This window comes from Pistacia vera, unplaced genomic scaffold (assembly GCF_008641045.1).
Source record: "Pistacia vera cultivar Batoury unplaced genomic scaffold, PisVer_v2 Contig253, whole genome shotgun sequence".
Lineage (NCBI taxonomy): Eukaryota > Viridiplantae > Streptophyta > Magnoliopsida > Sapindales > Anacardiaceae > Pistacia > Pistacia vera.
Window position 1 is genome coordinate 1 of NW_022196061.1, and position 17,735 is coordinate 17,735.

At 33.9% G+C, this 17,735-nt stretch overlaps 1 protein-coding gene across 3 annotated transcripts; it reads left to right on the forward strand.

Annotated features, from left to right (window-relative positions):
* Positions 1-2,266: 2,266 nt before the first annotated feature.
* Positions 2,267-10,034, forward strand: LOC116132450 (protein BONZAI 3-like). Of its 3 annotated transcripts, XM_031418092.1 has the most exons (16): positions 2,267-2,690; positions 3,813-3,860; positions 4,326-4,474; positions 5,509-5,557; positions 6,540-6,596; positions 6,927-7,106; positions 7,196-7,330; positions 7,437-7,498; positions 7,587-7,683; positions 7,755-7,869; positions 8,024-8,100; positions 8,553-8,690; positions 9,078-9,242; positions 9,330-9,443; positions 9,575-9,671; positions 9,819-10,034. In XM_031418092.1, the coding sequence occupies exons 1-16, from the start codon at positions 2,523-2,525 to the stop codon at positions 9,935-9,937; spliced, it is 1,770 nt and encodes a 589-aa protein (XP_031273952.1). In that variant the 5' UTR covers positions 2,267-2,522; the 3' UTR covers positions 9,938-10,034. The 3 variants fall into 3 exon arrangements, with proteins under 3 accessions (XP_031273952.1, XP_031273951.1, XP_031273950.1); XM_031418091.1 differs by lacking the exons at positions 3,813-3,860; positions 4,326-4,474; positions 5,509-5,557 and adding an exon at positions 4,713-4,760 and having other exon boundaries at positions 9,827-9,988; XM_031418090.1 differs by lacking the exons at positions 3,813-3,860; positions 4,326-4,474; positions 5,509-5,557 and adding an exon at positions 4,713-4,760 and having other exon boundaries at positions 2,268-2,690.
* The last annotated feature ends 7,701 nt before the right edge of the window (positions 10,035-17,735 follow it).

Here is a 17,735-nt window from a genome sequence, read left to right on the forward strand (position 1 = left end):
AATTTGTATCCCTTTTTTCCCAATTTGAAATTTATTTTTTTCTTCTTTAGATTCAAATTTATGATTTAAAAAATTTAAATTTAAGGTTTATGTAAGAATCAAAGATTAAAAATTAAAACAAAAATGTAAAAAAAAGAATGAGTGTATTTAGCAATATCATGTCATTAAGGTTAAATTTGTCAAAACAAAAATACATTTAAAAGTGGGAGATACTAATCAATTTGATGAGGGCTAAAAATGGCTTTTCATTGCTTTGTGTTTTTTCTTACAATTTTTTGGTTGTTGAACTATATGTCTACTACTAACTACTTAGGAAGTTAGGATCCTCAATGACTCTTCATTACTAGGAAGACTACTTGCAATTCACCTCCTTGAAGTCCTTAGACCACTCACAAATAGACATTTGAATCATTCAACAAGTAGTATTTCTTGTTCATTAGGCAAAGCAATAAATGATCTAATTCTTGGAGAAAAAGTTTATTACTTGAAAACAAAGACTTGTATAAAAATTCTGAATATGCAACTCTCATCTACTTAATCTGAAAAGTACACATCTCCTTTTTTTGACAGGTTAGCTTGCATGTTGAGACCCTAAAAGTCTGATTGGGTAATCCTTTAATGACCACCCCTATTAAGGCTTGAGAGGACTCGAACTCAAAAGATTAAAAAAGCTTCTTTTGCTCTTCTACCATCAGACCATCCTAAGAGTGGCTATTGTTCTTTCATTTACATTCTCATTTATGCATCCTCTAATTTTAAGGTCGTTACATGATACTAATACTTATGATAAAGGGTATGTAATTGAGATTATTGGATGATAATAAGACAATGTTCTCATCGCTTATCTTTATTTTTATAACATTTATAAATACCATCTGACATGGTACTTATTTATAACTTCTTTGTATTTATTTATTAGTTAGTGGAATGAATGATTATCAATTATCAGTAGTCATTTTATATGAGTTTGCATGAACCATATTGGATTGAGCTTAAAGATAAGAAAAATCTAATTTTACAACTAAGATGTTCTTTGATTGGATATTCGATTATGAGGTTGCCTCTGGATCGTCTCAAAAAGAAAAGAAAAAGATTAGAATACCAGAAAGACCTTGGTATAGTTGTCATTTTTTTTATGAGACAAAAAACGTGTGGAAGAAAATGAAATTAATGATAACTTTTAAAACTTCATCTAAGACCTTACGGTCTTTTTAAACAACCCACAACTACCACATGAATTTCTCATGGAATAACATGATCTAACAATTAATATAAAATGACCAACTTTTTTCATTTTGTTTGTTTATATAAGTATCTAATAATTTGGTGGGTTAACTTTTCCTTATTTGGTGAACTAATAAATTATTAATTAAATATGTCTTCATTATCATAGAGAAATTGTCAACAGCTCCGTGTTTACGTATATTTTTACACATGCAACTCATTTACAAGTTCTTGGAACTTGGAAGCAGAAATTTCATTCCCGTTTCGCTTTTCTTTTGCTCTATAATTTATATGATAAAGTTATTTAAAACGTAGTGTAGAAGGTGAGAATATCTTCAAATAAATTTCTCACAAAACAAACATCAGACAACTAAACACTATAAAAGAGAGAAACACGCTTAAGTTCTCTTCCTCCAAAACCTAAGCAATAGAGCAGATATTGGGAAACCTCCAACACAAAAGTTTACGTAAACTGATTTGTTAGAGTTCAGACTATGCTTTGATTTGATTAAGAGACAGATTTTAAGAGAAAGTGGACAAATTTTCGGAAAGAGATGGGAGTGTGCTGTTNTATGAGGTTGCCTCTGGATCGTCTCAAAAAGAAAAGAAAAAGATTAGAATACCAGAAAGACCTTGGTATAGTTGTCATTTTTTTATGAGACAAACAACGTGTGGAAGAAAATGAAATTAATGATAACTTTTAAAACTTCATCTAAGACCTTACGGTCTTTTTAAACAACCCACAACTACCACATGAATTTCTCATGGAATAACATGATCTAACAATTAATATAAATTGACCAACTTTTTTCATTTTGTTTGTTTATATAAGTATCTAATAATTTGGTAGGTTAACTTTTCCTTATTTGGTGAACTAATAAATTATTAATTAAATATGTCTTCATTATCATAGAGAAATTGTCAACAGCTCCGCGTTTACGTATATTTTTACACATGCAACTCATTTACAAGTTCTTGGAACTTGGAAGCAGAAATTTCATTCCCGTTTCGCTTTTCTTTTGCTCTATAATTTATATGATAAAATTATTTAAAACGTAGTGTAGAAGGTGAGAATATCTTCAAATAAATTTCTCACAAAACAAACATCAGACAACTAAACACTATAAAAGAGAGAAACACGCTTAAGTTCTCTTCCTCCAAAACCAAAGCAATAGAGCAGATATTGGGAAACCTCCAACACAAAAGTTTACGTAAACTGATTTGTTAGAGTTCAGACTATGCTTTGATTTGATTAAGAGACAGATTTTAAGAGAAAGTGGACAAATTTTCGGAAAGAGATGGGAGTGTGCTGTTCTGGGTTGAGTGGTGACATGGCAGGGGGAAAACAGGGCGTAGGTGGAACCCAACAGCGGCCTACCACAGCCCAAAACAATCACGGTCACAATGACGCTGTTGACTTCTTCTTCAGATCGCGTGGTCTTCATGCCCTCTTCACTCAAATTGAGGTATTTTGTTTGATTATTGTTTTCTTTTTAAGTTATTTTTTTTGTGGTTTTGATTTTATGACAATGGTACTCTGTTTGATAACAAGAATTCAGTATTTAATCGTTATAAGTGAAAAAAATTAAACTGGTTGTTTCTAATTAATATTGGAAGAAAATGAATACTGGAACAGTGTTTCTTGTCAAGAATTTAACCAAACTTTTAGAAAATTAACTTATCAAGAATCCCTTTTGCTGTATGCTAGAAATATTTTGTTTTCGCATCTCAGTGTTGGAATTTAATCAGTGAAGTGATGGGTAAGTAATTAAGTATCCCAGAATTGAGTAGGTGATAATTAAACATGCTTTAGAATGCGTACTTTAGTTAAAACCAAGTAAGCCTGATGACTACTTAAGGTTCCTGTGCTCATTCAGAAAGTTGATTTTTAATCTTTAGTGTCACTGCTGAAACTAATATATCAAGTATTTTTAATTGGTGCCACAGCTCAGATTCTTTCATCTGTTCTGAAGGTTGACTATTATATTAGGATCTTTATGCTGCTTCTACGGAATTGTTCCCACCTCCTCTTAAACGGTTGCCCAAAAGACTGTTACCCTGGATGAAACAGATTTGTGAAATTGGTTTAACTTACAAAAAATTTTGATTTGAGATTTCAATGTATGGCAATTCACAGATAGTCAAGAATTATAAAGTTTAGAGACCACATAATCTTTTGGATATGAATCTTTTATATCCTGGACCACCAGATGATTATTATTCTTTCTTACTGATATGGACCTTGACTGAGGCCCTACCTGAGTTCATCTGTGTGGAACTATTTTAACCTTGGCAAGAGATAAAGCTAAGTCAATGCTAATAAAGCATATCTGAAAGTGGACCTTGTAATCAAAATTTATGCATCCTGTTATGTGAAGCTGAATAATATATTGAATATTGCAAGTTAGTTAACCCATATCGTATCGTGAACAAGGGCGTGGGTGGAAATAAGTTTGGAATTCAACATAGGTCATCTGAATATCTATATGTATGAATCAAATTCCTTTTCTTTTTCTTTTCATGCTTCGTACATGTGATCATTATTTTATGTCTTATAATTTATTCATATAGTTTATTACGTGTTACAGTTATCTTTATCAGCTTCGAAGTTACTTGATCGTGACATAACATCGAAGGTATGTTCCTATTATCATCATCTTAATGTTCAATTATGACATGTTCATGTTGCTGGTGTGTTTGATGACAAAGTTTATCTATTCATTAATGGGCATGGCATATATTAGCTGAGTTGCACAAAGTCCTGGTATTACATGTATAAACTTGGAGCTGTAGAATACTTTCTGTTGATACCATTTCTTTAACAAAATCAAAAAGTAACTTATTAAACTGTAACTCCGAAATAACACATTTCAGGAAAAGTGTTTTATTTTTTTACTGTTTTTGTAGACATGTCACTAGTGGTATTTTTTCGCTAGTCTTTAGTAGAAATGTCAAAGCTGTTCTATTCTGGTGATGATTTTCAAATGTAGCGTTTCATATCTCAGGAGACTTCAATTCTTCATTTTGTGGTAGCATATACTTATAGTTGTATGGCATGTGGAAGTGTGTTTACATACTTATAGACCTTTTCTTTGTCATAGAGTGATCCTATGACAGTTGTTTATGCAAAGAAAAGAGATGGGACACTAGAGGAGATTGGACGTACAGAAGTCATTATGAACAATTTGAATCCTGCTTGGATTGAAAAAATTTCAATTGCTTATCAATTTGAGTTTGTTCAGCCATTGGTGTAAGATTCTCCGATACTCTTAATTCATTTTTGGTTATAGACNAATATTGCAAGTTAGTTAACCCATATCGTATCGTGAACAAGGGCGTGGGTGGAAATAAGTTTGGAATTCAACATAGGTCATCTGAATATCTATATGTATGAATCAAATTCCTTTTCTTTTTCTTTACATGCTTCGTACATGTGATCATTATTTTATGTCTTATAATTTATTCATATAGTTTATTACGTGTTACAGTTATCTTTATCAGCTTCGAAGTTACTTGATCGTGACATAACATCGAAGGTATGTTCCTATTATCATCATCTTAATGTTCAATTATGACATGTTCATGTTGCTGGTGTGTTTGATGACAAAGTTTATCTATTCATTAATGGGCATGGCATATATTAGCTGAGTTGCACAAAGTCCTGGTATTACATGTATAAACTTGGAGCTGTAGAATACTTTCTGTTGATACCATTTCTTTAACAAAATCAAAAAGTAACTTATTAAACTGTAACTCCGAAATAACACATTTCAGGAAAAGTGTTTTATTTTTTTACTGTTTTTGTAGACATGTCACTAGTGGTATTTTTTCGCTAGTCTTTAGTAGAAATGTCAAAGCTGTTCTATTCTGGTGATGATTTTCAAATGTAGCGTTTCATATCTCAGGAGACTTCAATTCTTCATTTTGTGGTAGCATATACTCATAGTTGTATGGCATGTGGAAGTGTGTTTACATATTTATAGACCTTTTCTTTGTCATAGAGTGATCCTATGACAGTTGTTTATGCAAAGAAAAGAGATGGGACACTAGAGGAGATTGGACGTACAGAAGTCATTATGAACAATTTGAATCCTGCTTGGATTGAAAAAATTTCAATTGCTTATCAATTTGAGTTTGTTCAGCCATTGGTGTAAGATTCTCCGATACTCTTAATTCATTTTTGGTTATAGACCTTTCATTTATCTCATAAGTCATGTTTTGCTTTGACCTTTCTCATGTTTTCTGTCTCTTTTCTTTATTTATTTTATATTTTCCTTTTTCCAGCTTTCAAGTGTATGATGTTGATACCAAGTATCACAATGTACCAGTGAAGGTATAACATAATTTCTGCTTTAACCTTGTGTTTATATCCTTAGTTCTGATTTAAATCATACAACTATAATTTTGGCAATATATGTTCTATATAGAGGAAAAGTTTAAAGTTGCATAGAACAACTGACTGATTAATATTTCATTTCTACGAGATGCAATCTGTATTGAACTGCAACAACACCAGATCCCATTAATTTTGGTAAATTTGCTAAGTTTTATGTAGACTTTAAACAAACACTTAATAATGGCAAGAAACTTAAAATAGTGTTAATATTATGTGCATGCAACTTTGCAAGGTTTGATATTTGTGTCCCATAATCATTATTGGGAAAGCACTTATTTTCTTAAGATCATTATGACAATTTGTTCTCCAAATTGATGATGGTTGAGTTTTGTAATTTACTGGTACCGTTGTCAAAAACAATTAAACTGGAACAGTTTCTTATGTGAACTACAGAGGAAATTATATGAGGAATAACCTAAATGGAAAAGTAGAATTAATACCCGTACCTTTTGAATTATCATGTAAACATGCATGTATTGGATATAATTTTGATTGAATGAGAAGAAGATTGTGTATTTGTAATCATCAGGAAATATTTGCTCAAAACAGTTAGGCACAATAAATTTGACGGTCATTCATATCTTTTAGATTGTAATGGTTAATAATATTCCAAAGTTTATGTTCATGTGAAGTCTTTGCAAATAATTAAGAAAAATGAACAATCTATATTGATTCTTTGACGTTAAGCTGGAAAATATAGGATCATGTCATAGATATGAATCTTGTGACTCGCAGAAAAACTCACATAAATTAGAATGAGAAAGTTACAACATAGAGTGAAGCAATAGAGATCTAAAGTTTATTTGATCCTTTGCTGTAGTGGTCCTACATAATTTAAAATAAACATTAACTTATTTCTAATGAAATAATTGTTGAAAAAAAAAGAAGTTCAAACATCTTAAGTTGTGATGCCTTGTAGATGCTAAAGTTGAACGATCAGGAATTCTTGGGAGAAGCCAGTTGTACTCTGTCTGAAGTAAGTTCCTTGATCAATTTTTTTCTTCATTTCTTTGGATCTATACATAAATTATTTTATTGAATGGGTAAAATATGTGCATATATAATTTCCATTATTGCTAACATTTAATCTTATAAAAAGAATAACTGCTAAAGGTATTTTACCGCTTTTAACTATCATTTTTTTAAAGCTTTTTGAATGATCAATATTATGTGATCATTGTTCTGCATAAAAGGATGTTTCAATAATGGTAATAAGTAAGACGTTTGTGTTTAGAAAGCCCTGGTCATCATGTAGCCAACACTAATATCAACCCTTTTTTTTTTAAACTTTTTTTTTCTATGGCAGATTGTGACGAAACCAAGTCGGACTTTAATCATAAACCTCCATAACAAAAATAGACTTGGAGTACCAAGAAACTTGGGGACACTATCTGTCCATGCCGAGGAAACAGTTGCTTCTAAGAGTGCTGTTGAAATAGCATTCCGCTGCTCCCATGTAGAAAATGTGGACATGTTCTCCAAAAGTGTATTTATTCCAGAAGCCAGCTACTATTAGAAGTTATACTAATTGATTTATGGAGTCATTTGATCATTCTTCGTCCTCTTCTTTTATAGGATCCATTCTTAAGTATATCTAGAATTGTTGAAAGTGGAGGTCCTGTTCCGATCTGCAAGACAGAGGTGTTAAGCAACGACTTGAATCCCATTTGGAGGCCAGTAACTTTGAGCATGCAGCAATTTGGAAACAAGGTAAACTTTTTACCTTCTTATGAATATTTCTTACATGCATAATAGGACTGCAAGGATGTTTGGTGTGGGAAGAAGTTTTAGCTTATATCATTTCTCTTTTATGCAGGATAACCCATTAATTATTGAGTGTTTCGATTTCAATAGCTCTGGAAATCATGTTCTCATAGGGTAATTGTTGAATTCTTGGTCTCATTAGCTTTCCTATTATTTATGTTAACCGTTTTGATGATGTTAGAGTTTTCTATTTATATTTCAGTAAAATTCAGAGATCAGTAGGTGACCTGGAGAAACTTCACCAAGGAAGAAGTGGTGCAAATTTTGTTATGCCATCTGGTCATCATGGTCGTGAAAAGGTGTTTATCCATACCATGAATTATTTTAAGAAAATTTCACAATATTGTTTAACATCAGTTTTGCCTTATAGGTTCTGAAAAGTCAGTTGTTTGTTGATAAGTTTATTGAGAAAGAGCAATATAGTTTTCTGGATTATATTTCTAGTGGCTTTGAGCTAAATTTTATGGTTGCAGTTGATTTTACAGGTAATTAAACCTTGATATTCTAATAAGAAAATATATTATATTTTATCGACTTTATATTATATAGTTTATTTGGTTTTGGACTTTTCTTTTACCATTCAACTTTGGCCTGATTTTGTTTTTTTCTTGGTTTGTGCTTTTAATATGTAATCATTAGCTTCAAATGGAAATCCTCGAAATCCAGACTCTTTGCACTACATTGACCCTTCAGGCCGATTGAATTCGTACCAGCAGGTAAGATTGTGCTATGCACTCAAGAGAATCTCTGAGCATTATGTAAATTCAGTTTTACAGGACATGAGTAACCTGCAAGATTGCTGTATCATTTAGTAAAAGAACGTTAGATATTGCTTACAAGTTACCAAATGATCATTCGTATAAAGGTTGGCCCTTAAACAGCGGCACTGACTTCAAGTTTATGACTGCAAGTCTGCAAGTTTAAATTTGTTTTCCTTCCTATTATTCTTATTATCTGAACTCTTCCAATGTCCTTATTTGAGTGGACTGTTTCTTAAAACCCCTTGCAGACCACAAGAGGCTTAATCAACTAAAATAGCAAGTATTCAAAATTTAGTTGAAACTGACTACATATCATTTTTAAATTCGTTTTAGTTTGTATAAACATTTGAAAGAAGACATCATTGGTTAGCGAATTGGCTACTGGTTTTCGACAAAATCTTTTGCAGGCTTTTATGGAAGTTGGGGAGGTCATACAATTTTATGATTCTGACAGACGCTTTCCTGCTTGGGGATTTGGAGGGAGAACAGTTGATGGCATTATATCACATTGCTTTAACCTGAATGGAAGTGCCAATGGCTTTGAGGTAAGAGGAGCTAGAATTTGTGCCTTTTTGCTTTGATACTTTTATCTTTCAAGTCTGAAAAATTGGTTATCTGCTGAGAAGTGGGAAAAGGAAGTGCTCACCAATTCAAATAACCAACGTACTTCATTTTTGCACAACAGCTTTATCAATTTTTTTTGGTCACTATGGTTAAGGTATACTGAACATTGTTCACTTTATTGAGAATAATATGAAGATGATCTATGTGCAAGTTAGTGTTGTTCATTTTCCATGATTCTCTTATTATTGCACCCCCTTCCATATGGGCTATGTTCATTGACAACCTCGTGATTGGATGTGTCCAAAGTGACTTACATTTGAAATTTGCCTTTTGCATTTTCACTAACAGTTGATTTTCTTATCTAACAGGTTGAAGGAGTTGAAGGCATCATGGCTGCTTATGCGAATGCTCTCCACAATGTTTCTCTGGCAGGACCCACTCTATTTAGTCAGGTGATAAACACGGCTGCACAAATTGCTGGTCAGTCCACCTCACATGACAGAAGCAAGTATTTTGTCTTGCTGATTATAACGGTAAATAGAATTATAACTTCCTACAGTTTCTGTGTTCTTCTTTCATTCCATCTGTGAGATTATTAATCAATTTGTAACCTTTTCTAGGATGGAGTTTTGACAGATCTTCAAGAAACCAAAGATGCTTTGGTGAGAGCATCTGATCTTCCCCTTTCAATTCTTATTGTTGGAGTCGGAGGTGCCGATTTTACTCAAATGGAGGTACACCATTGTTTTTATTACTCAAACTCCATTGAATATTTCTTTTATTAGCATTACGTTTTCTATTGCCATACTTTTAGAAAGATTCAGTTTAGAATGCACATGTGGTCTAAATCTTAATGAATTTTCAGATTCTTGATGCTGATAAGGGTCATCGGTTGGAAAGCTCTACAGGCCGGGTAGCTACACGAGACATTGTACAATTTGTTCCAATGCGAGAAGTTCAAAGTGAGTGCATGTTCACCTGCCTTTCGTATATATTCCATTAACAAATGTACTTATAACACGCTAATCAGATGTGAATATTTTGCTTGCTCCATTAGATTGTGATATTGTATAATGCTTCAACTAACAACTTGTTTGTATTTTGGACAGGAGGACAGATTTCTGTTGTTCAAGCACTTTTGGAAGAGTTGCCTGGACAGTTTTTGAGCTACATGCGATGTAGAGATATCAAACCACTCAATGTTCACATCGCCCAGACTGCCACTTAAAAAATTCAATTTTCATAACCACGCTTTATGATTTGAGTAGTGTAAATATGATGAGATGATAAAATTTGTTTCCATAGCCACATTTATATAATTTATAGCTTTTTCAGTTAGATTGTCAATTATTCCAAGAAAGATGTGTCTTATGAATATTTCTTTTTGTTCAATTAATGTATATACAACTTGTTTATACATGTTCAATCAAATTGTTTTGCACAATTTTATGATATTCAGAAAATATCCGTTGAGCATTTGAATGATGTACAAGGAAAAATATCAAACAACATATACAGTTAGATAGAACATCTGTTGTTTGTTTGTTTGGACTTTGGAGTACACTGAACAAGTCATATTTGATTCTCTGCAGATATGTTTGTGATCTCAAATTTGTTTGAGATTCTGAAAGTTATGTTACCCTTCTGCTGTTTCCAATGGAGCAATCGGATCCTAGGAAACTTTTGCAACAATGGAAACATAAATTTCAACTGTGTTTTGTCTCTGTTTTTCATCTTAATTTCAGGTTTTGAAAAATAGATGTGAAGATAGAAATTAACGAAAATAAATCCATATATAGTATCATGATATACCATAAGTTCTTGAATTATACAACATCCAAGGTACACACGCACACATAACTAGAATCCATATATAGGCACATAATTCTTACTTAAATGTATTGCAACAACTAGAAAATGGAAAACAACCATCCAACCTCAAATGATCAAATGATAAATAAGAAGTGTTGTAGTACTTTCAAAGCAGCAAATCTCAAATTGAAGGAAAGATAAATATGGAGATACAGAAGGCCGTCGGCCGTCCAATACTCTGAATTGAACACAAGAACATGAGCTGCATGCAATGCACCAATGCCCCACAAACTGCGTACATAAAACTTTTGTTAAATATCACTCTGTCTCTCTCTGTTGAATGAGTTAAACTTGTTTATATTTAGGTTATCCTAGTCTTTAGGGAACAGTTAGTAGTTGCCTAGTGTATAGGAATATTTAGGTAGAGGACAAAAGTAGTAGTTAGCAAGTAAGGAGTTGCGAAAATGAGAGTAGAAGAACAGAGTAAATTCGAGAAGAAGACTGAAAATTCTCATTAACAAAATGAAGAATTGTAGTTTACAGATTTATATATACGCCGGGGGGTGGTTGTTGTTGGTGGGTGGGGGAGGGGGTGGTGGGGGTGTGTGTGTGTGTGCGGGCCGGCAAAACAGAACTTTCAAAGCTAACTACTTAACAGTTAGCCAAGTCAACTCGGCCAACCATTATAATATCCTAATACCCTCCCTTAACAAAGCCTCTAAGACTTGTCACTACTTTAGTAGTCAACATTACCAACTATCCTAACATCCTCCCTTAAACAAAACCTCTATAACTTTCCACTACTTTATTGGCCATCATTACCACATTCTATAGTCACATTACCAATCTGCAGAACACTGCACCTTAGTTCAAGCTTCTAATTCTTTACTCCACGGCCAAATTTGTCTGCCAATAACAACCTGCAAGACTTCATCACAGATAATTGAATCTGCCAAGCACAAATTGAGAAACAAAAAAAAAAAAAATGTCACCGGTAAAAAACCAACCAATGATACTCCGCTACTTAAAGGAATCTGCCAACGATAAACCAATAATATTCTGCTACTAAAGGAATATGCCTCCAGTAATAACCAACAAGTCAAACCAACAGGTAGATCCAGCAACTTCACCAATCTCTTCTGCAAACTACTTCAGCAACAAATAACTTCCGCAGACAATTCATTTTAGCAACAAACTTCAGCAACTTTAGTAACCTCAACTCATTTCACTTCAGTAACCAAACTTCAGCAATTTCAGGAAGCACAAAAGTTACTTCAATCTTCAGTATCGTTCGCCACTTGGACAATAACTCCTCCAGCAATTGACTGCCTCAGCAAGTCGAGCAGCAAAAAAATAATGCTTACATGTCTGCAGATTGTTCTCTTGAAGTTGGGACACCAGAATCACATAGTTCTGTATGAATAACAGTTGCTTTTATGGTGAGTTTCTCTCGAAGTGTTCCAAATATGGAAACTGAAAGAGCTTTAGTAAATATATCTGCCTTTTGGTACTCAATTGGAACATATTGTACCTTAATCTTATTGGCTGTAATTTGTTCTCATATATAGTGAGCATCTAGTTCAATGTGCTTAGTCCTGCCATGAAAGACAGGATTGGAAGCAAGAGCACTTACACTCTGGTTATCACACCAGATGACAGGGACTTCAGTAAGTTGAAGACCAATTTCTAAAAACAAACTGCAAAACCAAGCTAGTTCAGTGGAGCCTTATGCAAGAGCTCTATATTCTGCTTCTGTGGATAAGAAAACCAAAACTTTTTGCTTCCTTGAATTCCACTTAATCAAGTTGGAACCAAGAAAAACACAGCATCCACTAGTAGACCTTCTGTCCAGTAGATTACTAGCCCAATCGGCATCTGTATAACACTCCAAATTAAGTCTATGCTGGGACAGAATTGAAGACCAAAGTTGGAGGTGCCCCTGAGATATCTAGGCAGCCTCTTACATGCTTGCCAATACAATTGAGTTGGAGCTTTTAAGAACTGACTGAGCTTATTCACAGAGTAAGAGATATCAAGTCTGGACAAGGTTAAATACTACAATGCACCAACAGTACTCCTGTAAAGTGTTGGATTTTCAAAAAGTTCACTATCTTCAAGAGTGAGTTTAGCCCCAACAGTCATTGGAGTAGAGCAAGGCTTTCAATCTATCACATTTGTTATAACTGGCAGATCTTCGGCATATTTCTCCTGGTTCATATGAGTCCTTCCTTACTCCTTGTCACCTTAAAACCAAGGAAGTATTTGAGGAATCCTAAAGCTTTCAAAGCAAATTGGGTGTTAAGATCAACAACAGTTTTTTGAACCAAGCTGGAGTCACTTCCTATGAGTAGTATATCATCTACATATACCAAAACATACATCAATTTTCCTTGGTTTTGATATATACATAGGCTAGTATTAGCAAGAGAGTGACAAAACCCCAACCAAGAAAAGCCTTCTTAAGCTTATCAAACCAGGGCCTAGGTGCTTGTTTAAGACCATAAAGAGCTTTGGTCAACCTACAAACATGATGAGGATGGTGGTCACTAACAAAACCTTTAAGGTGAACCATATATACCCTTTCTATAAGATCCACATTTAAAAATGCATTATTGATATCCACCTGCTAGATATCCCATCCATAGCTTACTACCAAACTTAAAATAACTCAAATGTTTGGAGACTTCACCACAAGACTAAATGTTTCAAGGTAATCTATACCAGGAGTCTGCTGAAACTAACCTGGCCTTAAACCTCTCAATAGAACCATTTGGGTTAGTTTTAATCTTAAAAACCTGCTTGCACCCTACTAGATGCATCTCAAAAGTGGCTGGAACAAGTTCCTAGGTATGATTAGACAACAAAGCATCACACTCAATCTGCATAGCAGCCTTCCAAGATGGATGGGAGAGTGCTTCTAACATAGTGATTAGTTCCTTGTTATTAAGAGATGATGAAGATAGTATGACAGTGTTGTGGGCTTTGGCTTTGGCTCTAGTTAACATAGGATGATTATTTGTCTCAAGGAGTATGGGTGCTGCTAAGGGTAGAGTCACTATGAGTGGGACAGTATCATAAGAGTGATTAGAAGGAATTGTGACAGGTGATATAAAGATTTTGCAAACTGAGGAACTGGAGGTGATACAGGAGTAAAGGATAGGTAAGGAGCTATGGACACAAAAGACAAGGAAATGGTTTTAGAGACATGAACCAATAGACATTGAGGCAGAGGAAGACAAAATTGGATTGGAATGTGACAAAACTGGATTGGAATGTGACCTAATTGATGATATCAATTGATCATGTGCAGTACGACAATGAAGATCTGAGGATGTAGATGAATACTTGTGAGATAAATCAAATTCAACAAAGGGAATGGGCCAAGTTGAAGTAGTAGGGGAATTTAAAGGTAGCTCAGAACTGAATGTTGTGTTGGATGAAATTGGAATAGAACTGGTAAAGGTTTGAAATGGAAAGTCTGACTCATCAAACTTGACACTTCGACAAATGTATATTCGACCAGAAGAAGCTAAGCACTTGTATCCTTTATGATGTAGACTATAACCAACAAAGGTACATTTAGTAGTTTGGACGTTAAATTTGTGATTACTATAGGGTCTAAGGAAAGGGTAAACTGCACATCCAAAGATTTTTATGGCAGAATACTTAGGGACAGTATGGAACAAGTTTTGAAAGGGGGATAAATTGGCCAAAATAGGTGTAGGAAGTCTGTTTGTGAGATAGGGAGCTGTTTGAAAGGCAAACCACCAAAACTTAAAGAAAAGTTAACCCTTGTTCCACAAGTTGTCTATGCCATTTTGTTGATGAGTGTGTGGACAAGGGTGCCTAAAGAGGATACCATGATCTTTAAAGTAGGGAACTAGACTCCTATACTACTACCCTCCCAACCCACCCCACCCCCCCACCCCCCCCAAAAAAAAAAAATCAGTTTAGACACATTTCAAATCAAACTGTTTTTTAACTAATTTGTGAAATTGGGTAAAAATAGTATAAGTTTCAGACTTGGTTTTTAAAGGGAAAATCCAAGTAAATCTGGTGTGAGCATCCAAAAATTGGATGTAATACTTGAATCCTTCATGTGAAGGTATGGGGGAAAGTCCCCAAAGGTCTGAATATATATTTCAAGGGGTTTAGAAGCTTGAAAGGTGGACCTAGGATACACAGATTGGTGTAGCTTGCCAAATTGACAGGCTTGGCAAAATGTGATGTCAATTTTTGCATGAAAAGGAATTTGCTAGTTTTTAAGAATGTTTGTGAGAACTAAAACATTAGGATGACCTAGTCGTTTGTGTCATATCATAATGTCAGTTTTTTCGACAGGAAAGGATTGAAAGCCATCTGTTTCAGTTACAATAGGTTCAACACCAATAGAGGATTGCAAAACATCAATTTTATTGATAATAGGTGCTACACCAATAGAGGATACAATGCTAGATACAGAAGGATCTGTACATTCAACACAGTTTTGATCTGTATTAGAAGTAAAAACTGCAATACATTTATTGGAAAATGAAGGAAACAAGTGTTGTTTATGAGACAACATACTAAGATCCTTATGAGAAGAGCAAGGAAATGAAGCAGGGCTATTGTTGTGTGACTTGAAATTGAGTGAAGGAATCAAAGCAGCATTGGAAGTAGGAGTAAAGTAGGCTAGGACTTGAAGTTGGTACTGACCAGCCTTAAGCACTCTTTGAAGAAGTGTTGCTTTGGATGATTTGTCCTTAACCACACAATGATCATTGAAAAATTCAACCAAGACATCATTATCTCTAGTTAGTTTTGAAACACTAAGTAAGTTTTTTTGTAATATTGGGATTAAATAAAACATTCCTAAGATTCAAAACCCTATTTGCACAAAATAACATTGCAGAACCAGTATGTGAAATAGAAAGCAACTCACCATTGCCAACCTAGAGCTACTCGCTTCTTGTGTGGTTAACTAAGTAGCAGTAGTACCAGGAGAAGATCCAAAAGCTATTGGAAACTGAGGCTGAAATGTATTTTGAAATTGCATTGAGGGACCTGAATTAGCACTTTGTGAGTAGTGCTGAGGAGGAATAAGATAGTAGTATCCTCCATGATGAGGTTCAGATGACCTTGTAAAACCAACTAGATTAAAATTTTTCCTTATCAAGGAATGATTTCTTGTGAAGGTGACATCAAAGCGATGATAGCAATCCAAGGCCAGATGAACTGTTTTCCCACATACTTGACAAATAAATCTGCTTCTACCTCCTATACGACCTCTTCCTCTTCCACCAAAATATCCTTCAGAGAACTATGGTGTGAAAAATTGGTTCTGAGATGGTGTGGATATAGGTGGATTCTGATTGGATGAAGAATAGGAATGGCTGAAATTAGAGGACTGTGATGTAGGAGATGAGCCAATAGGGAACTATGATGTTTGTCCATGCTGTGACTTCTTTGTATCACTATCCACAAAAAGACTAGCAATGTTAGCTGAGCTACCATGAAATTCAGTGTGAACCATGGAATTCATCACAGTATTAGCCTTTTCCAGCCTAAGTTCAAGGTTCTGTAATACAATTTGAGCTTCTTGCACAGTTATAAGATCAACCTTAGATTCTAGCCTAGTGATTATATTGACAAAAGAAGCATCGTACTCAGAGTCTAACCCATCCAGTATGTAGTTCAATAGCACTTCATCAGTAATAATAACTCCACTAGCAAATAAGTTCTCAGCATAACTTTTCATTTTTATGAAGTAATCATGTATACTTATACTATCCTTTTTGTATTTTGCAGCAGACCCTTAACATGAAATGTCTTAGCTCTTGGCTTAGTAAAGAATTCCTTTTCCAATGTTAGCCAAATATCAATCGCAAATTGGCATTTAGAAATCATAGGAAACATAGACTGATGATACTGAGGACAATAACCAGCTCACTAGCAACTTATCAGTTTTCTTCCAAAGTGTATATTCCGAATTAGGTTTTTTGATTACCTTTGAGCTTGGGCTATCCAATTGAACTCTGAAAAATGGAGCAGGACACGGTATAAGTCTAGTGAGATGTTCTTCAAGGCCATGAGCTCTGACAACAAAGAGAATTTGTGATTTCCAAAACCAATGGTTATCTCTTGTTAATTTTGGTGAGATTACGAGAAGTGTCGACGAAGCTATTGAAGAAGAATTGACAAAGCTAATTGAATTAGAGGTAGGTTGAAAGCTTGAATCCTTGTTTGATTTACTAAAAGAGGAAGAAATTGAAGAGGAATAGGCCATTTTTTATGTTTGTCGAAGGCTCTGATACCAAGTTAGCAAGTAAGGAGTTGCGAAAATGAGAGTAAAAGAACAGAGTAAATTCAAGAAGAAGACTAAAAATTCTTATTAACAAAATGAAGAATTGTAGTTTACATATTTATATACAAAGGGGGGCAAAACAGAACTTTCAAAGCTAACTACTTAACAGTTAGCTAAGTCAACTCAATCAACCATTCTAATATCCTAATATCCTTCCTTAAACAAAACATCTACAACATGTCACTACTCTAGTGGTCAACATTACCAACTATCCTAATAGTAGTGTTCAATATTTTTTCTTTCGTTATTCCTGTTGTTGTATTACCTATATAAAAAGGCTATTGATTAATCAAAATAGGAACAGCAAATTACTATTCCCAACAGCCACATCGCATGTTACTTTTCTCTTCGCTTTTATTAGCTGTATTTTCTCATCACACCCATATACTTGTTTAAAAAATGCTATCATTTTCTAGTTACAAAAAATAAATACAAAATATTGTTTCTCTATTTACAAACTAAAAGAATAACAAAACAGAAAAACAAGATTCAATCATTTTTCCCTATTTCAGGATTTATTTGTAAAACACCAAAAAGCATGTTTTTATACATAGTTTTAATCTAATTTCTATATAATTTATTATGTTAATATCATATTGTAATAATTATATATTAAAAACATATTTAAGTAAATTCTAAAAAAACTTTACTTCTTGCCTTTTTAACTGAGGAGGTGTAGGTCCCGTCTATTGTAATTGAAATCAATAAGAACGACTCTGTTTCCGTTCCTCCTACACCACCTAAAAGAATTTTGAAGCCATTGCCACCTTTGCCATCAAATCAACACTCACATGTAAGTGTAAGAAAATTTATGCAGTTGCAGCATTAGTTTTAAGATCCTTTATATCTAACGAAATTTTCAATTTCTATG

Coding starts and splice junctions, on each gene's coding strand:
- LOC116132450 (XM_031418092.1), top strand. CDS start 2,523: ATGGGAGTGTGCTGTTCTGGGTTGAGTGGTGACATGGCAGGGGGAAAA. Junction 7,684..7,754: donor GTCATCATGGTCGTGAAAAG/GTGTTTATCCAT, acceptor TTTGCCTTATAG/GTTCTGAAAAGTCAGTTGTT. Junction 8,101..8,552: donor GATTGAATTCGTACCAGCAG/GTAAGATTGTGC, acceptor AATCTTTTGCAG/GCTTTTATGGAAGTTGGGGA.